We start from the raw sequence: 16,939 nt of genomic DNA, 5'->3' as shown, positions 1-16,939 counted from the left end.
GCCCCGCAGAGCAGGACCCCCAGGGCCGCTGGCCCCAGCAGGGCAGGCTCCTCTGGGGCTGCACGGCTTCGGCCCGAGGAGACAGCCTGCCGCCGAGCTCCTCGCGAGGGGTCAAGTTTTTTTTCAACATAAGTACGATAAGACATCCCTCCCTTTCATTCAGCTACACTGGCTTCATTGTTGCCTGCTTATTTTGCGAAGCTGAAGTGAATACGTGCAAATAGAAGAATCCAGTAATGCAGAGGCACAGACCCGAAATTGCATTTTGTGGGAACGTTTGAAAAAGTCAGGCCAGACTGCAATTTTTCCAGGTATTTCCAAGGCAAATCTGGATTGGACCCAAATTTGCAGTGGACCCTAAATTAGCTGCCTTTTCTCAACCTGTGCAATCCTGATAACTTAACGTGAGAGGGGCACATCCCATATTGCTTCAAAACTCACTTATCCCTGACTCTCCTATGTTTGTCTTGGTAGAACCGTGCTTGAATAACCCATTTGTTGGGCTAACATAACATTTTGCTTGGCTTGCAAGCTGTATCTGGGTAAACGCACATTTCCCCATCTCATTTTTTGATCATTTTCTTCTGCAGGCATTTAATTGGGCTCACAAAGATGTTTGCAGAAGTTTAAATGAGGCATAGTTAGAGCTTTCAAAAATACATATAATTACCCACACCTACAATTTCTAAAGAAAAAATAAGTCTACATTAGCAACGATCCTGAAGGGCTCAGCGGGATATTTGCAAAGTTTCAGTTAAACATTAGTGGCAGCGCATTTAGAGCTTACAGCAGATAAAGAGACATTCACAGAAGCCAGCAACGTAACATTTCCACATTAGTATCATCGCATCGCCAACTGAACCCACCGCGGCGGTGCAAGGACCGATGAACATGGGCGATCTCTTCCCAAGAAGCTGAACTCTGAAGTTATGTGTGGGGCGTTATCCAGCTCTTTAGAAATGGTGATGCGGCCATACACCCCGTCCCTCTCCCAAATGCTAACGGGACTCACAACGAGCAAAGTACCACACTGAAATGAGCCGAACGCAGAGATTTTTCCGGAATTCAGGCAAGGGGCAAAGCCTGATAGCTGGGCATAAGGCAAGGCCCTGACGTTACTGTCACAGAGAGCAGTTGGGCACACAGAAAGGCAGGACCTCATCTGCCTGATGAGAGCTGAGGGGACAGAGAAAGCGAGCTCAGAGTGCCCGGACAGCCTCTCACACTCATTTGCTGATCAACAGAAATCCCCGTAAAATAAATGGACATGGAGCTGTATAAGCTTCTGTCAAAAGGATTCAAGGGATAAAGAGGGTTAGACCAGCTTGAACTAGAGCCCTGTGCTGCAGGGATGTGGGCTGCTGGTAACGGAGCGCAAAGGAGGTGAGGAATCGCAGAACTTCTCTTCACTAGCAGCAACAGCACCGATCCTGCAGGAAAGCACGTGGCACTCCTCCCCATGAAGGAAATCCCTCCAAGGCAGTGCTGGAGCCATCCCTGCTCTCACTTCACCTCACGCTCTGCACCCATGGGGCAGCCAGGCCCAAGCAGATCTGGTGAGGGCACCACCACCGCGCTGCCCCCACTGCACCCCGTGCCCCTGCTGCAGCCGTCACGGGGAGAGACCAGGGTGGCAATTCCTCTTACTGTGCAGATTGGACATTTTTCTTAGACTTCTGTGTGCCTTCAAATATTACTCTCATAAACTGACTATAAACCAAGTAAGGACTCCATAATTTCTGAAAGAAACTTATTTTTTTAAAAGAGGGATGGAAGTGGGGAGGGAAGAGCGTAAAAAAAAAAAAAAAAAAAAACAAGCAGGTATATTTCTTGTGGGATATGCACTACAGATGAAATGCAAAGTGAGTCTCACCCTCCCTGGAGGGTCTTTTTTCAAGAGGGAGAATAATAATAATGTAGTAATAATAAGCACTTATATAGCGCTTTACATTTTCAAAGCGCTGTGCAAACATCAACTAATGGGACACGGTAGAATAAGTAGTGTCTAAAATGAGTTTACGTACTGCATTATATTTTTCTACAAAGTGGTTGGGACTGTTTTTAAAATTAAATTCCCTTACATATTGATACTTGTGCAAATGGATTCTCTGCTACAGCAGTGCAACAACAACATTTTTGTATTAGTTATACTTCACAACTTGCATATTTCCAAATTCTGTTTCAAAGCAAATTGTTTACATAGCTTCACAGTCAAAAAGCATACTTTGTTCTAAGAACAATAGGTGTGTTAATCAAGTCCTTAGGATAATGCATCAGACACTTAGAGATACATGCCAGTGTTTTCTAAGAAAAAAAAGTGTTTTTTTAAATGTATTAAATCAAAGGGAGTTTTTATGAGAGAAACAAAACAAATATTAATGGTTCTCCATATTCCTGCCCTGAAGACAGAATACAGCACACGGGGCCTCCTCGATAAGAGGCTGCCCACAGAGGACAGATGTCTCTATAAGGGACATTGTAAAGTAAGCATCACTTTCTAGTTTTTCCACGTGAATTCTACTCTATAAAACTAACTTTCTAGAACAGGGAAGATGAAACAACCAAAAAGCAAACCCAAATATTATGGCCTGAACCGTAATACCAGTGTTTCATTTCACTTTTACGTATCCAGGACCTCAGCATCCAATACATTCACTTTCATCTCCAAGGGTCACTGCTATACCCTCTGCACAAAACCAAGATGGAAAAAAAAATTGAGGTAGAGAAAAGTTGAGACACACACACACACTCACCAGCAGTTTGTGGCAGAGGTATGAAGAGAAGGTGGGAGGAAGCAGAGAAACCCAACTTAACTCTTGCTTGCCAGCCCATAGTATCTCACTGCTGTACAAGCTTTCCACTCCTTATTATCGATAGCTTGCTGGGGAGCAAACCTGGGTGCTTCTGTCACAAGCCACAACCCACTGTGCTACAGCCGCATAGGCTCAGAACAAAAAGGCTGCACAAGACCAAAGTGATCGAAGGACTTTTTTCCCCCCTAATCGCTCAAGCTAAGAATCAAACGCAAGTCAGAAAAATGCATGCTGAATATATCTACCTTTAGGCATGCGCTTAACTGTAAGTATATGAGTAATCCCAGCGGTTTCAGTTTTGGGGATTTTAATAGTTGTATGGTTTTCATAACTACAGGAAAAACCCTTTCCAACAAACTGCCAGTGCGACTCCCTGTTGTACTACACCACAATTACTGGAACATATTTGGTATTTCTCAAGAGGTTCAGATAATGAAGAATCCTCCAAATTTTCTATTAGCCCAAACTTAGGAATTCTGCATCAGGGAGTTAAGAGCAGAACAGACAATGTATGTTAGGTATTGCAAAAGAGAGGCAGAAATATTTATAAAATTTAAAGCTTTTTTCTTTTTAGTAAGGTTGTTCGAGAGCCCAGACTGCAGCCCAACCGATGCTATTGCACAAGCACGCTGAGTTATATAAAGAGCTTTACTTTTACTCCTTTATCTGAGACATTTGAACATTTCTTCATATTTTTTCAAACCACAATGTTTTCCCACATCTAAACAAGACGAAAAACAAATAGGAAAACAGACAAAAATCCTATTTTATTCTTTGATGTGTCATCAGTTTAACACTGAATCACGAGCTTCTACCAAAAAAACAGATCAGTATTTACAGTTGCAAAGAATTTTATTTTTTAAAAAATGCAAGGAAAGGTACAATGCCTAGGTTGCTTTGGGGGTTTTGTTTGTTTTCTTACTGGCAAACAGCCGGTTCTTGTATTTCTTATGACTACTTGTATTTCCTATGACTAAAAACAAGCAAACAAGAAAGAAAAGAGCCCTTTCGCAGCAGGGAAAGCCACGTAAGTTTGCCACATCAGAAATATTCCCAATAAGAAAGCAAATGGTTGCAACCAGTGCTGCGCTAGTAGGGGCCATGCACACCGACAGCTCGGCTGGCCCGAGGACACTTGCTCTGGGCAGCAGCCTTTGTCCTCGGCAAGATCATTGCTGCTTTGCAATTCCAGAAACGCTCGTGAGCCTGTACACTAGGTTACTGGGCACAGCAGTATTTGGGTCAGCCATAGTCAAAATGCTCAGAGGAGCACAGTTGTAAATCAGCAACAAGAACCGCAACTCACCACCATACACTCACCATACAACCACCCATTTGGTCTCATACGTGCAATGGCGGCACAGCCTATGGTGAGAGCTGCACACGGATAATAAATCTCCCTTCTTCTTGAGAGGCATAATCTAATTTATTAGTGGCATTATCTTCACTCAGTTGGGGTGGAGAAGAGGATGGCTCCTCGGCCACGTCTCCTCATGCGGGGCGGCTGCCAGGAGCCGAGAGCCCCCAGACAAGCTCCAGCCTGCGGGGCCTTCCCTGCTCCCCCAAACCTGGCCCCCCACAAACCTGGGGCCTGCAGGCAGGAGCAGAAAGCAGTGGTGGCAGCACAGCACAGCAGATCACTGCTGCCACCGGCACGCTGCGAGGCCTGCACTGCTGCCAGCAGCGCGCTGCCCGGCCTACACCGCCTTTCTCTCACAGCGGTTATGACACAAAGAGTGAAACAGGACCCACAGCCGGCACCGCCATGGGCCTCGGTGAGGTGCTAAGGAGCAGGCTGGTGGTGCTGACATGGAGCAGTCCCTCCAAACCCACCAGGGCTCATCCCCCCCCAGGCCTGGCTCAGCACAGGCCGAGCGGCAGCAGGCTTTCCAGGCAGGGCTCTCCTGAGGAGGGGGCATTGGAGGGTACTTTCTTGATATGACAACAGCAGTTTAAAAAACAACCTTCACATGAAAACAAACCCGTTGGGGCGTGCTAATGCAAGAGAATCGAGTCAAGCCCGGCAGCAGACAGCAAGGCAGACGGGGGAGCAGATGCAGGCTGCCTAATAAAAGCCCACCGCTCCCCAGCGGGCAGGGACTGCCCTCCTGCCAGCCCGCTGGGGCTTCCCAGCGCTTTCAGAGCACCCCAGCAGGATGGCCCTGTGTGTTTCCTCCTCCCCATTGGGCCCCACCGAGAGCAGCCATGGCCAGGGTCCTGCTGGCCCCTCCTGGCGCACCCAGGCCCCTCTCCCAACAGCCCTGCAGCTGTTTTCTGTACAACAAGGCGCAAAACCACCAGAGGCTGAGGAGAAAAAAACTCAGTCGAAGGGCTTCCAGCTGGGGAAGGAGGCCAACCTGAAGCTCTCCCCACAAAGCAAAGCTTCCCAAGGAGATGCAGGAAGGGAAGCAAGGCTGCTGAAGGGACTCCACCAACAACCTTTTCACAGGCTACAGATACGAGGAAGGCTGGGCTTCATTTTTTTTCCAGACAGAAAGCTTGCAGCAGACCCTGCTCCTGCAGGCAGCAGCTTTGACACAACCCACACACAGCCCCCTTGGGCACCCCCCAGGGCTTTCCGACTTCCACCTTTAAGTCCCACTCCAAATTTACTCACATTAAGATGAAGAAAAACAGCAGCTTTCTTTTGAGCATTTATTGAGGACAAAAAAATAGCAACTAAAATAAACCAAAACAGAGCTTTAAAGCAGGTCTCATGTATCTGTTATTAAGCAGGAAAGAAAAAAGCTTTAAATCAAGGGGACCACATCAATGGACTCCACATACAAGCATTAGGTGAGACTCAGTACCAGATCTGAAGGCAAGGATTCAGTTTTGTTTTAAAGAGGCTCAAAATACATTGTACCACACTCCTGACTGATGTTCAGAATCTAACTGAAAGTACTTATTTATCTTTAAGAAAATCCTTTCAAGGCAACAACTTTCTCACCCAGACTTGGCTACTACACTCTACATAAACATCAGTGCCAGAAACACACCATTTTTGCCAAATAAATCTAGAGAAAAAGAGATGCCATTCACACACAGACCTCCTTCTCTACTTCTCCATCCCAGGATTTTCAGTACTCTGCCACATCCCACATGCCCTCTGGGGGAACAGTCTGGTCAGTAAAAGCAAAGAAATTACGAAGGGCAAGGCATGCCATTTTCCTAGAAATAAAGGAGACCATGAGCAAATCGCCTGGCTAAGGCATCTCCACAGAATTCAGCAATAAATAATATACAAGCTTGGCATTACTGTGCATGTAGCTCAGTATCTCTTCACTCATCTGAGTAGTCTAACAAAACAAGATAAATTTGAACAAGAGCTTGAATAAGTAAATTAAAGCAAAGCTGCATTTGCCTATCAAGCAGTTAGCCAGAAGGCTGCTGCTTTTTTCAGGGCAGGCAGGCTGGCGCTCCAGAAAAGCTTCCTTGCATCTTGCAGCCAGGTTAGTTGGCCTTAAAAAAAAAAAGACAAAAAAAAAAAGAAGCTACTATCTAATCCTTCAGACCTTCTCCTTCACACACTGTTTGTAGACATTTCACATAATGTTTGTAAACACACATTATGCTATATTTGTGTGCATTTAAGTAAGCTATCTTGAAAACCTCCTTTACCTCCTCTTCCCTCTCAAACCCTGAGCAATCAGACATTCTCACAAGCCAAGCTCAGAGGCTGCCATGATCATAAAATAGTTGAAACTCCCAGAACTAATGACTGATCACAGTTGTTCTCATATTTCTCTTCAATAAACAAAGAACAGCCATAAGCCACAACAACTATACTCCTCTAAAGAGAGAAATACTGGCACTGTCTATTAAGAGCCAAAAATATAATTTGTTTAGGTGCCTTACATTTTTATTGTTTTCTTTTCCACTTATACTTAATTATACTATTTTCCATAGAGCGAGATTTACTTTTCAGATTCATTTGTCCTCTCAGTCTTAAACTAAGAGTTAAAAAAAAAATAAGGACACAGCTAAGGGTAAGTTAGCACCTGTGCCAATACTTTGCATCTAATCATCAGACACCTTCCATACTCAAGTGCCAGCAACAGGTTTCCTGGTTTGTTTGGTTGTGGTTTTTTTTGTTTGGTTGGTTGTTTGTTTTTCTATTTTATTTCCATCTTTCTCCACTTAACACTTCTGCCTCCCCAAGTATTAAGCTCACCCTTCCACTGTGTGCTTTCTCCACCTCCTTTAGCTTTTCAAGTTTTAGGGACAGGAGGTTGAAAGGATGAAGAATGATGGTCGGTTTTGCTCAGGCATGGCTTACCCCTGTTTGGGTTAATGGCTGATAAATACGGGCCGAGTCTCTAGGGTTTCCCACAGTGCCATCAGGGAGCTCCCAGAGCACTGGTGCATCCCCTGCACCTCAAACACACCCAGGGCTCTGCTGGAAACTCCATCAGCAGCAGCCCCACAGAGCTGGCAGAAGCAGCAGGAGATAAGCTCTGCAGTGTTGGGTGCCAAGTGACTGCTCCCCCCAGATCTTTTCTCTGCTTTCTCCCTCAATTGTGACTCAAAACCAGAGAATAAAATCCCATCCCTTTTGAGATCAGTGAAAAACACTGCCACCAACAAAAATAGGACAGAGGCTTCATCCCATAGCTGATAAATACCTAGACTTGCTCATGGACCTCCAACATCAGCAGGGGTCTCAGCATCTGCAGCTCTCCAGTAGATCTAGAAGACTTGGGCTTGCATCGCTGGTTTACATCTAAACACTCAAACCAGCTCCAACATCAAGGGGCAAACTTCCCCTTATCCTAAAAACTGGAGCAGCGTGTCCTAGATACTCCCCCAGTGAAGGGCTCTGGCTCTGCAGGGCACCAACCACCCTCTTTTCAAAGGGCACAGCAGATCTTTATTACCAGCACCTTGATTAACACTCAGTTGCCCACCATGTGAGACAAGTCCCAGCAATCACCACGCGAAGGGCTTGGCTACCTTCCCTCCATGGCAATGCAGAAAAACCTCACCCCAGCCAGGTGAGGATCATCAAGAAATACTCAGAGCTGCTAAATTAAGCACCAGCCCTGCTGGAAATTGCCTGGGGTATCCCTCCCACCCCTGAATTATCTGTAGGCAAATCCTCTGTAAAGCCAGTAACAGCTTCTGTGAGTCCAATCAACTGAGTGGTTAAACTTGTGCATTCAGCAGGCAACCAAGGGAGGGATGTATTTTAATGGTAGATGTGGAAACAAAGGAATTTTGATTAGCCTTGGGACTGGAGGGGGTAAAAATACTGTTTTAGGATTTTCCCAGGATATGCATATTAAGAACTTGTCTTTTTGCCCTCTGTGTAATTTTTTAATATTTGGAAAGCAGAATTAGGCCACATTTGACCAAACCTCCAGAGCCTTGTAGGAGCCAGCAGAGACTGGAGCACAGCGACTTGCTAACTCTTGTGCTTTTACCCATAATGGGGTTTTGCTGGTGAGCAGCGAGGTTTTTGTAGAGCTATCGAAGGCTTAAAAAAACTGCTTCTCTACAAGCAGGGACCTTACCTCTGCTTTGCTTTAAAACACGTGCATGTTGTTTGCTTTCTCTAATACGAGCTGGAAATAACTTCTGCATCAAGCAACTCCAACTGCTACACTTCTGAAACAGCCCTCCTTATCAGCGCCAGGCCCAAGGAGAACGCGGCCGTCGGCGATGCTGTGCAGAGAGCAGAGACCAGCCCCACCAGAAATGCCCAGGAGAGCACGAGACCACGGCAGGGCTCGTCTTTCCCCAGCAGACCCACGCAGGTCTCCGCCGTGGCCAACCCCACCAAGACGCCGCTCCTCTGCCCCCACGGCGGTGTCGCAGCCGTACCTGCCCCTCCGCTGAGGTACCCATCGGTCCTTTACTGTTTGTTCAGCTCTTGAAAGTGCTGTAAAGCATTTGCCGTTCACCTGTCACACAGCACAAACTGATCCCTTTGAAATGAAAATCTAAAAGTAAACGTGTTAGTCGACGTCTGCGGCTGCAACAAGCACCAATGCCAGAGCGAGCCTCCAGGCAGGTAATTCACTGCAACGCTAGGCTGGCGAACAACACTATGTTTTATTTAATTAGGATGAACAGAAGAGATAAACCTCACAGCAGGGCGGGTAATGACAACATTTCAAAAATAATTCATGCCCAGGTAACAAAAGGGCAAATTTCAATTACATAAAAAGCTAAAAAAAGTTGACTTAATACATCCAAGGGGGGAAGAGAAAAAAAAATAATAATAATTGTAGTGCATATGATTAACAAGTGGCATTTACAAGCTCTGCAAATTGGTCTTTCTGGTGCCTAATCTGCGGTCGGAAAGGAAAAGGTTTTAAGAAGCGCAAACAATATAATGAAGCTGCTTATCGCACGACCTGGCTGGGCACTGCGGTGCTGCCCAGCGCGAACCAAGCACCCCACATCCCCGCTCCGCCGCCACCTGCCTGCTCCCCGGCTCCATCGGGTCCCTTTCCATGTTGGAGAGGACAAACCATGGTAAGGGGTTTGAGCTTGAGCCTTCTTTAGCTGCACATGTCACAAGAGACTATTCCCAGTGTCTCCCCACCCGTCTGCTCTCTAGAATAAAGTGACTCTGCTACACCACCCCAGTTACCTGGAGTAAATATATCCACATATATATCCATAGGTGTTGTCCAGGAGATGTAGTACTTTGAACTTTTATTACCTTACTTATCTAACAGAAGTAACCAGCATTCCTACATTTACTACCAGACAGCAGAAGACGTACAGGAATCTAGTTCTGGGTCTAAAAGTCCGCTGAGTGAACGTGGGCACTGCAGAAAGCTCCGAGCTGGCTCTCACTGGGCTACAACACACACCTGAATCCTCACAGCCCACGTACAGTAACGCATGCACAACACCAGACCATCCCCTCCAGCACCATTTGTCAGTGAGGATTTAGCAGAAGTCTGTAACAGGTTTTATGTTATTAGTATTTCATTACTCCGGTGCATTTAGCAGGATACAGCGGAACATAATAGCCATCCTTTTTCAGAGGCATTTAAGGAGAATACTGATGGAGTGATGAGGGGTTGGTGTAGGCACTTTTATAAGACAGTTCAATTACTGTGGGTAATTAATAATCTTTTAGGAGAATATTAAAATACAAGAAAAAAAATACTATCTTTTGCAGATTGCAGGCTAACAAATGAGACCAAGAGATTACCTCAAACAAACAAACAAACAAAAAGAGCACAGTGTGTGTTGCATTTTCCAAATGTTGTCATGATTGAAAATGTTGATTCCCCAGACTGGGGGGGAGGGAGGGGGGGAGGATAAAGATGAACAAGTTCAGTAAAAAATAACAGAATAAAATTAAGAGCACATTTATCAAAACTGAAATAAATATTAATTCTACAGCATGAGAAAGCATCGCCATTCACAGAGCCAGCAGGTGAGGAAGGGTGTTTAAAATGTTTATTCTAACGACCGAGCAATGGGTGCCACCCCAAGCTCATAGCTTAGTGGCTTAGTTCATTCAGCCAGGCTGCAAGCACTTATCCAGGTTTAACATAAAAGTTAATTTGGCACCAAACAATAGATAAAACCAAGCCAAAGCCCCATCTATGATAAGACAATTTGTGTTTACGCAAGCTTAATGCATCTCCAAAACATCATTTTTATATCCAATTCAGAGGATGGCATGAACATCTGCTTTCACTTCAAGACATTAATTTTCAATTATTGAAGAAAAACAAAATAAATCCTGACAAATTACTGGTAACTGTGGAATCTTTTGTTACTCTATTAGTTTATAATAGTAATTTAGAAATCCTACAATTAACGTCCTAACAAGAGCTCTCTGATTATTTTTTTTGCATGTGTCATCTGAAGCAATTCAGTAATGAATGATGTTCTGTAGCTTGCTCTGATTTTACACGGATACTTTTGAAGAAAAAAAAAACCAAAAAAAAACAAAAAACAACACGTTCTCTGCGAGTCACTGCTGCTGCTTGGTATTTGCTTTTCATCAATGGCATTAGAGGCAGCATCACTAAAAACGTGGGAATTCTATTTTCTCTCCGTTTGTGTTTAAACCCTTCGCATTGCCTTTTCCACCCTTTTCAATTTTTGGCCACATTTATTAGTTATGCTTGCCAGGACCAATGGGAACAGACCACAATTAAAAGGTGTTTGCACACAGGCATGAGTTTCAATCAGCAAAACCAGTTAAATACCACACAGATCCTGTCCAGGAAACCATACCGGAGGGAGAAAGAGGAAGGAAAATGGGACTTGTGGAGTTCAGGGGAGAACGCTGCTAGGCTTGTATCAAAATACACGCTCAAAAATTAAAAACTGCAGGCTAATCCCCAAAGGCAACGCTCGCTGTACTGCATGGATTCAAACGTTCTCATGGCACCAGCCCCACGACGAAACACCAACATCTCCAATTATTCCTAATCCCCCAAAAGCTACACTTGATAAAGAACAATCAAGAGTGTAATCTTATTTGATATGAGTTTTATCAATTTTAGCTGCTGCTTTCACTGTATCAATAAAATTCCACCGAAACTTGAATGAACTGTAAAATTAAAGGATAATCGCACAAGTCTCTTGTATTTGGCAATTATGATTATACTTGTCAAAATTTAATTTGTAGAATGTACTGTTCCAGTACCTGCAGGTTCTTCTCTATCAACTGGGAAAAAAAGAAAATTATATCTTTAAGACAAGTATGAAAGACATTGTTACTTCCACAGTCAACTCTGTAACTGAGCTCCGACATTGTATAATTGACTTTGCAAGCAGAACAACAGCAATATAACAAAGAAAATGTCAGTGTTTTCACAGCGCTAATCTATAGCACTAGGAGGGCCTCCTGCTGTCAGCCAGAGCTGACAATACAATAGCTTTCAAAGGGATATTACCATCACGCTTTTATTCTTGACATCAATCAAGACAAAGAGAATCCTTTTCACAAGACATTAAAAATCAAACCTTTGTATGAGCAGATAGGTAAAACAGCATTCCTTTAAAGAAGATCATTCATAGCAATCAACTAATTGGAACTCAGCAAATGGCTGAAGTATTTTTATTTACTTTGCAGATAACGAAGTAGTGAACAACCCCCTTTTTTTTCCCCTTGACTGACACAAATGAGGCAGGTAGGGTGTGAATCAAAAGTTTCTATCAGCATTTTTGCCAACTGAAAGCGAAAAAATATGACAGCAATTCTGCAACTTCAAGTAGGATAACAAATCTAGACTTAATTAGTGCATTCTTTTGCAAAACACTTTGATTACTGACTAGCACGTTTATGCACAAAACACCCGCGCAACCTGACAGCAATTTGCAGAACTGTCAAATTCAGCAAGCAACGTGCGCTGATGCTGGAAACCTTGTGCCACCGCCAGCCCAGTCCCCACAAACTGCCTCCAAGTCATTCCTCGACTGCATGATGTGGGACCTGAAACCTACGGCTCCGCTACCAGACCTGCGCCTTTCGCAGCCGCGCTTCCGCAGGATTGCTTCCAGAGGCGCCGGGCTGCAAGGCACAGCTACAGCTCATCAACAGGCACCAGCAACACCTGCCCTGTGCCAGCCCCACGGCGAACACAGCACGCAGCCCTCCCCAGAGCTGGTGACCCACAGCGAACCTCCGAGGGTGCCCGCCTGGATGTGGCTGGGACCGCTCGTAGCAGGGCATGGGGAACTGCTGGGATGTTCTCCGCTCCATGATGGTCTGGGGTGCAAACCTTGGGGCTTTAGCAGCACTAGGGAGCGTCCAGCTCTCCTTGCAGAGCTCTGGCAAAGCCACCAGCAGATCGGACTACTAGCAACAGGGAAAAGGAAGGTCCTGCATTGAGGAAAAGTACTTCAGTGGGCCCGGCTATGATGTGAAGGACAGCTTCAGAACAGGCAAGTGCGTGACTCCAAAACCACCGCCACCACGTTGTCCCCGAATGGTTTATGCTGCCAGCCAACAAAGGCTCGGTCCCTCCTACTTCTCTTCTGCCCTGCCTGACCTGCAGCAACCTTCTTGGAGCCAAGGAGAGCCCTGTCCCCAGCCATCAGCTCCAGGGCTGAGCGCCTGGCGGCCTGCACAGCCAAACTGATGGTTAAACCAAAGCAGCAGCGTGTTGTGCTGCAAGTGATGAATCCGCACCAGGGGAAATTCCACGGCTACTGCTGGAGTTACAGCTGCAGTAATTACTGCAACTTTCTGCGAGGCTGAACCAGATGCCTCATCACACAGACCGCGGGGCCACAGGACCCGCAGGTTTGCTGCCATCCAGTTCTGGGTTACAATTGCTTAATTTTAAATTATGTGGATCTAAAGAGTTGTCAGCATTTGATACTTCCGTCAGAGTCAGTTGCTTCTTTAATGTCAAAGGCAGCATCACTCACAGTTAATGCGCAGGCAACTTGCCTTTTGCATGCAGAATCATCCCTTTCATCACAGGCACACACCGGCTCTATTTCAGTATGTAATCTTTCTGAATGAAAAAGGATGCGCAAATCTCACTAGTGGTTAATAAATACCAAGGTTACCATACAAAGTGAAATAAATATACAGAAAAGAGAAAACCGGCAAATTGTTTGAAGTCCTAAATGCTACACATATATCCACATAATTTATGCCTGTTTTCTTCTCAGTTGAATTGGGAAACCTGTGACCTCAGAGTGCCTTTATTTATTACATCTCAATTATTTCCATGGAAACGTGTACTGTGGCAATCTACTGGGTTGCCAGCTCCCTAGACCACAAAATGTATATGATGGACTTCTTAAAAGCAAAAGATACATACGGGCATAAGAAAAGGAAGAAATTCTATATCCTGTAGACATATATACGAGTTGCCTCCTATTATTGAAAATTTCACCCGCATTCAGCCCCTTCCTTACATTCCCTATTAGTCAGCTCACACTAAGACCTGTAATTTACAGCCAGTTTATACTGAAGCTGAAAACACGTTTTTTGTGCCTAGAGACTAGAGGAATATTTAGAATCTCGGAGAACCGGGCTTCACCCAGCTCCCTGTTGCAAAGACATTCTAGATATTTCTGCATCGCATGGAAAGCGTTTCTTGGCTGTGACTTGCCACTAAGTTACCTGCTTCAATTCCTAAAAACGCTCCTGTAAATAGCGACCTGCTCTACCTCAGAGTTAGGGATAAATTTTCGTTACGCAGCATCAATAGCCTGGGAAAGAGATCGCTGCCTGAAAAGTAACGGGGTAGAAAACAAACGAATAAATGTAAGTATCGGATACCGTTATGTAACGAGGTGCCAGCGTTTATTAAGCGGGCTTGCAGCGTGCGTACGGTCTCACTGACGTACGGCCGCGTCCCCAGCGTTAGGCATGACACTGAGGCACAGACACCCCAGGCTGCAGGGGCCTGCGGGCTCGGGGCGATCCCGTGCCCGGGAAAGTCGTGACCTGAGGCCTGGGCGGCCGCTGGCAGCCTGTGAGCCTTGAGCCTCCTCGTTTCCAGCCCCGTTATTTCAGCGCATCTCCTGGAAATCGCTCCGGCTCTGCCCTTTCTCCTTCCCTGCTGTGTGGGGGCCCCGCACCGCCCCGCACCGCCACGCCAGGCGGCTGCCGCTCGGCGCAGGGCTGAGGGTGATGCCGGGTCGGGGGCAGCGAGTTGAGCTTGCTGCGTGCCGGCCCAGGGCTGGCTTCACCAGAACTTCGCAAACATTTGCAGCTGCTTCCCCGCGCCGTGCTACCTGCGGGGACCCCGCGAAGCACAGAAAATGGCCCCGCACCGAGGGGTCTCAGCGCCAGCCCAGCGCTCGTCTGGTCCAGGCGCGAGTTTCCTGCACCACGAGCCGCTCCCGGGCTCTGCCTTCCTGGCGGGCACCGCGACCCCTTTGTGCCTCGCAACAAAGCCCCGGGGGCGGACAAAGCCGCGGGGCCCCGGAGCGGCCTCCCCGCAGCGCCCCGGCCGGGCCCGGCCATTGTTCCCGCAGTCCCGGGCGGCTCCGCGGGGCTGCGGCCGCCGGGCTTCGTCCCTCGCCCCCCGCCCCCGCGCCGGGCACCGCCGCCAAACTTTTCCCTCTGCGGGCGGCGCCGCGGGGCTCCCGCTCCCCGGCCCCGGCCCCGCCACCCCGCCCCCGGCCTCCCGCAGCCCCCCGCGCCCCGCCCGCCCCCGCGGCCCCCGCGGCGCTGCCTCCCCTCCCGGCGGGGCCGGGGGCCGCCATTACGCGAGGGCGCCGCGGCCGCTGCCCCTCCGGGCGCCGCCCGGCCCGCCCCCGGCGCGGGGCGCGGAGCCCCCAAGATGGAGGCGGGCGGGCGGCGGCCCCCTCCCCGCCGCTCCCCTCCCGGCCGGCCGGGCCCCGGGGCGGGGGGGGATTCGCAATCCCCGCCAAGCCGGGCCCCGGCCCTGATTGGCCGCGCCGCGGAGGCTGGAGCGGCGGCGGCGGCGGCTGCCCGGGGCCGGGCGCGGTGCGGGGCGGTGCGGAGCGGAGCGGCGCGGGGCCGGGCGCTTACCTTTCACCGAGCGGGGCTTGGCTTGCTTCCTCCTGGACATGTCCGGGCGCCGCTGGCTCGTCCTCCCGGCCGCCGCGTCCTGCTCCGGCCCCTGCCTGCCCTGCCCTGGCCCTGCCTCGCGCCCCTCCAAACTTTCGCTCGGCTCCGCCGGGAGCAGCGGCGGCAGCGGGACCGCTCCGTGGGATCCCCCGCTCCTTTTGCCTGTTGCAATGCGGCAAGTTCAGCTGCTCTTTCCACCCCCTCGGGCACCTAGAGGTTCTCCCCCCGGGGGAAAAAAAAAAATAGAAAAAAAAAAAATCACAGGCGCAACAGTTGCAATTTCTTTTTTTTTTTTTTTTTCCTTTTTTTCCTTTCCTCCCCTTCGATGTGCAAATAATGCCGAGCCCCTCCGCGCCCCCACCCGCCTTTTTGTTCTCTTTAAAGTTTGCAGGCGCCCTGCGGCTCTCAGTCCGGCTCGCACTTTCAGAATAATACAAAAAAGCCGTGCGGGGCTGCGGAGGGGAGGGGGGGGGGGGAGGAGAGGGAGGGCGCGGGGAGAATCGGCGGCTAAAAATAAGCCCGGCGACGGCCCCGACAATGCGAGGCGCTCCGGGGGTGCGCCCCGGCGGCGATTTTCCTAAATCCTCCCCGCGGCCGCGCTCGGCTCCCCCCCTCGGCTGCCGGCCGTGCCCGCGGGCTGCTCTCCTCTCCCTCTCGCTCTCCCTCTCGCTCTCCCTCGCCGCGTCCTCTACTGGGGCCGCGCTGCCCGGCGCGGTGCCCGCCGAGGGGCTGGGGGGGCTCCCGGCCGCCGGCCGCGCTCGCCGCCGCCTTCCCCTGCGCGCACGCACTTGGCGGCCCGGGCCGGGCGCCGCTTCGCATCGAGGCCGGGCCCGCTAGCTGCCTCCATGGGTCATCCGCTGCGAGGCGGCACCGCTCCTGCCTTCATCGCCGCTGCCGCTGCTGCCCTGGGTTTTTATTTTCTTTAGCTCTCGCCAGCCTCCCTCTCTTTTCTTTGTCCTGGCTCCTTTTCCTCCTCCCGATCTTGCTGCTGGGGCTGCAGTGCAGACACACATAATAAAGCCAGGCTTGGCTGGAAATGTAGCTGAGTCCCAGCAGGAGGATGTGAGGAGTGGAGTCCCGGCGGGGGAGCGCTCTGATCCCGTAGGGAGCCCCGCGCAGCCTGCGCCGATCAGACGGAGAGAGAGCCAACAGCACCGAGCCATGGACGGCCCGGGAAATACAGCGGCCGCCCGCAAAACCAGGACCCGCCGCCAGCGCGGACCGGACTCGGCGCCGCCGCCGCCCGCGGAGCCGCGCGGGGCCGGGGCAGCTGCGGGAGCCGCGGGGCGGGGGGGGGGGGGGGGGCTCCGCCTGCGGCCGCTGCCGGGGCCGGGCCGGGCCGCGCCGGGCGAAGTTTGCCGGGGGAGCCGGAGGGGAGCCGGAGGGGCCCTGCCCACGCTCCGCGCCCGCGGAGGGCAGGAAGGGGCCGGGGGGCCGCGGGGAAGGCGGCCGGCGGCGGGGCTGCGGGGCTGCGGGGCTCCCCGGGAGATGCCGCCCTGCCCCGGCGCTCGCCCCGCCGGGCGCTCAGTGCGGCTCCGGGTGGGGCAGCCCCGCGGTGCGGGGACAGCGGGCACGGGGTGCCGGGGCTGCAGCCTGACCCCCCGTAGGCCTGGCGCTGGGAAAGCGTCGGCCGGGGGGCTTTGTG

The 16,939-nt window shown here is 49.9% G+C and overlaps 1 protein-coding gene across 5 annotated transcripts in view; it reads right to left on the bottom strand.

Annotated features, from left to right (window-relative positions):
* ZNF423 (zinc finger protein 423) overlaps nucleotides 1-16,541 on the bottom strand; it is a 209,498-nt gene extending 192,957 nt beyond the window's left edge. For 2 of the 5 annotated variants that reach the window (XM_068693083.1, XM_068693085.1), the window contains exon 1: nucleotides 15,256-16,537. In XM_068693083.1, the coding sequence (XP_068549184.1) occupies nucleotides 15,256-15,295 (40 nt within the window). In that variant the 5' untranslated portion in view covers nucleotides 15,296-16,537. Of the gene's footprint in view, nucleotides 1-7,438; nucleotides 7,656-15,255 lie in introns of those variants that run through there. The other 3 variants (XM_068693087.1, XM_068693086.1, XM_068693088.1) reach the window with 3 other exon arrangements.
* Between the last annotated feature and the right edge of the window lie 398 nt (nucleotides 16,542-16,939).

Source organism: Anas acuta, chromosome 10 (genome assembly GCF_963932015.1).
Source record: "Anas acuta chromosome 10, bAnaAcu1.1, whole genome shotgun sequence".
Classification (NCBI taxonomy): domain Eukaryota; kingdom Metazoa; phylum Chordata; class Aves; order Anseriformes; family Anatidae; genus Anas; species Anas acuta.
This window is presented reverse-complemented; position numbering and strand designations above follow the sequence as displayed.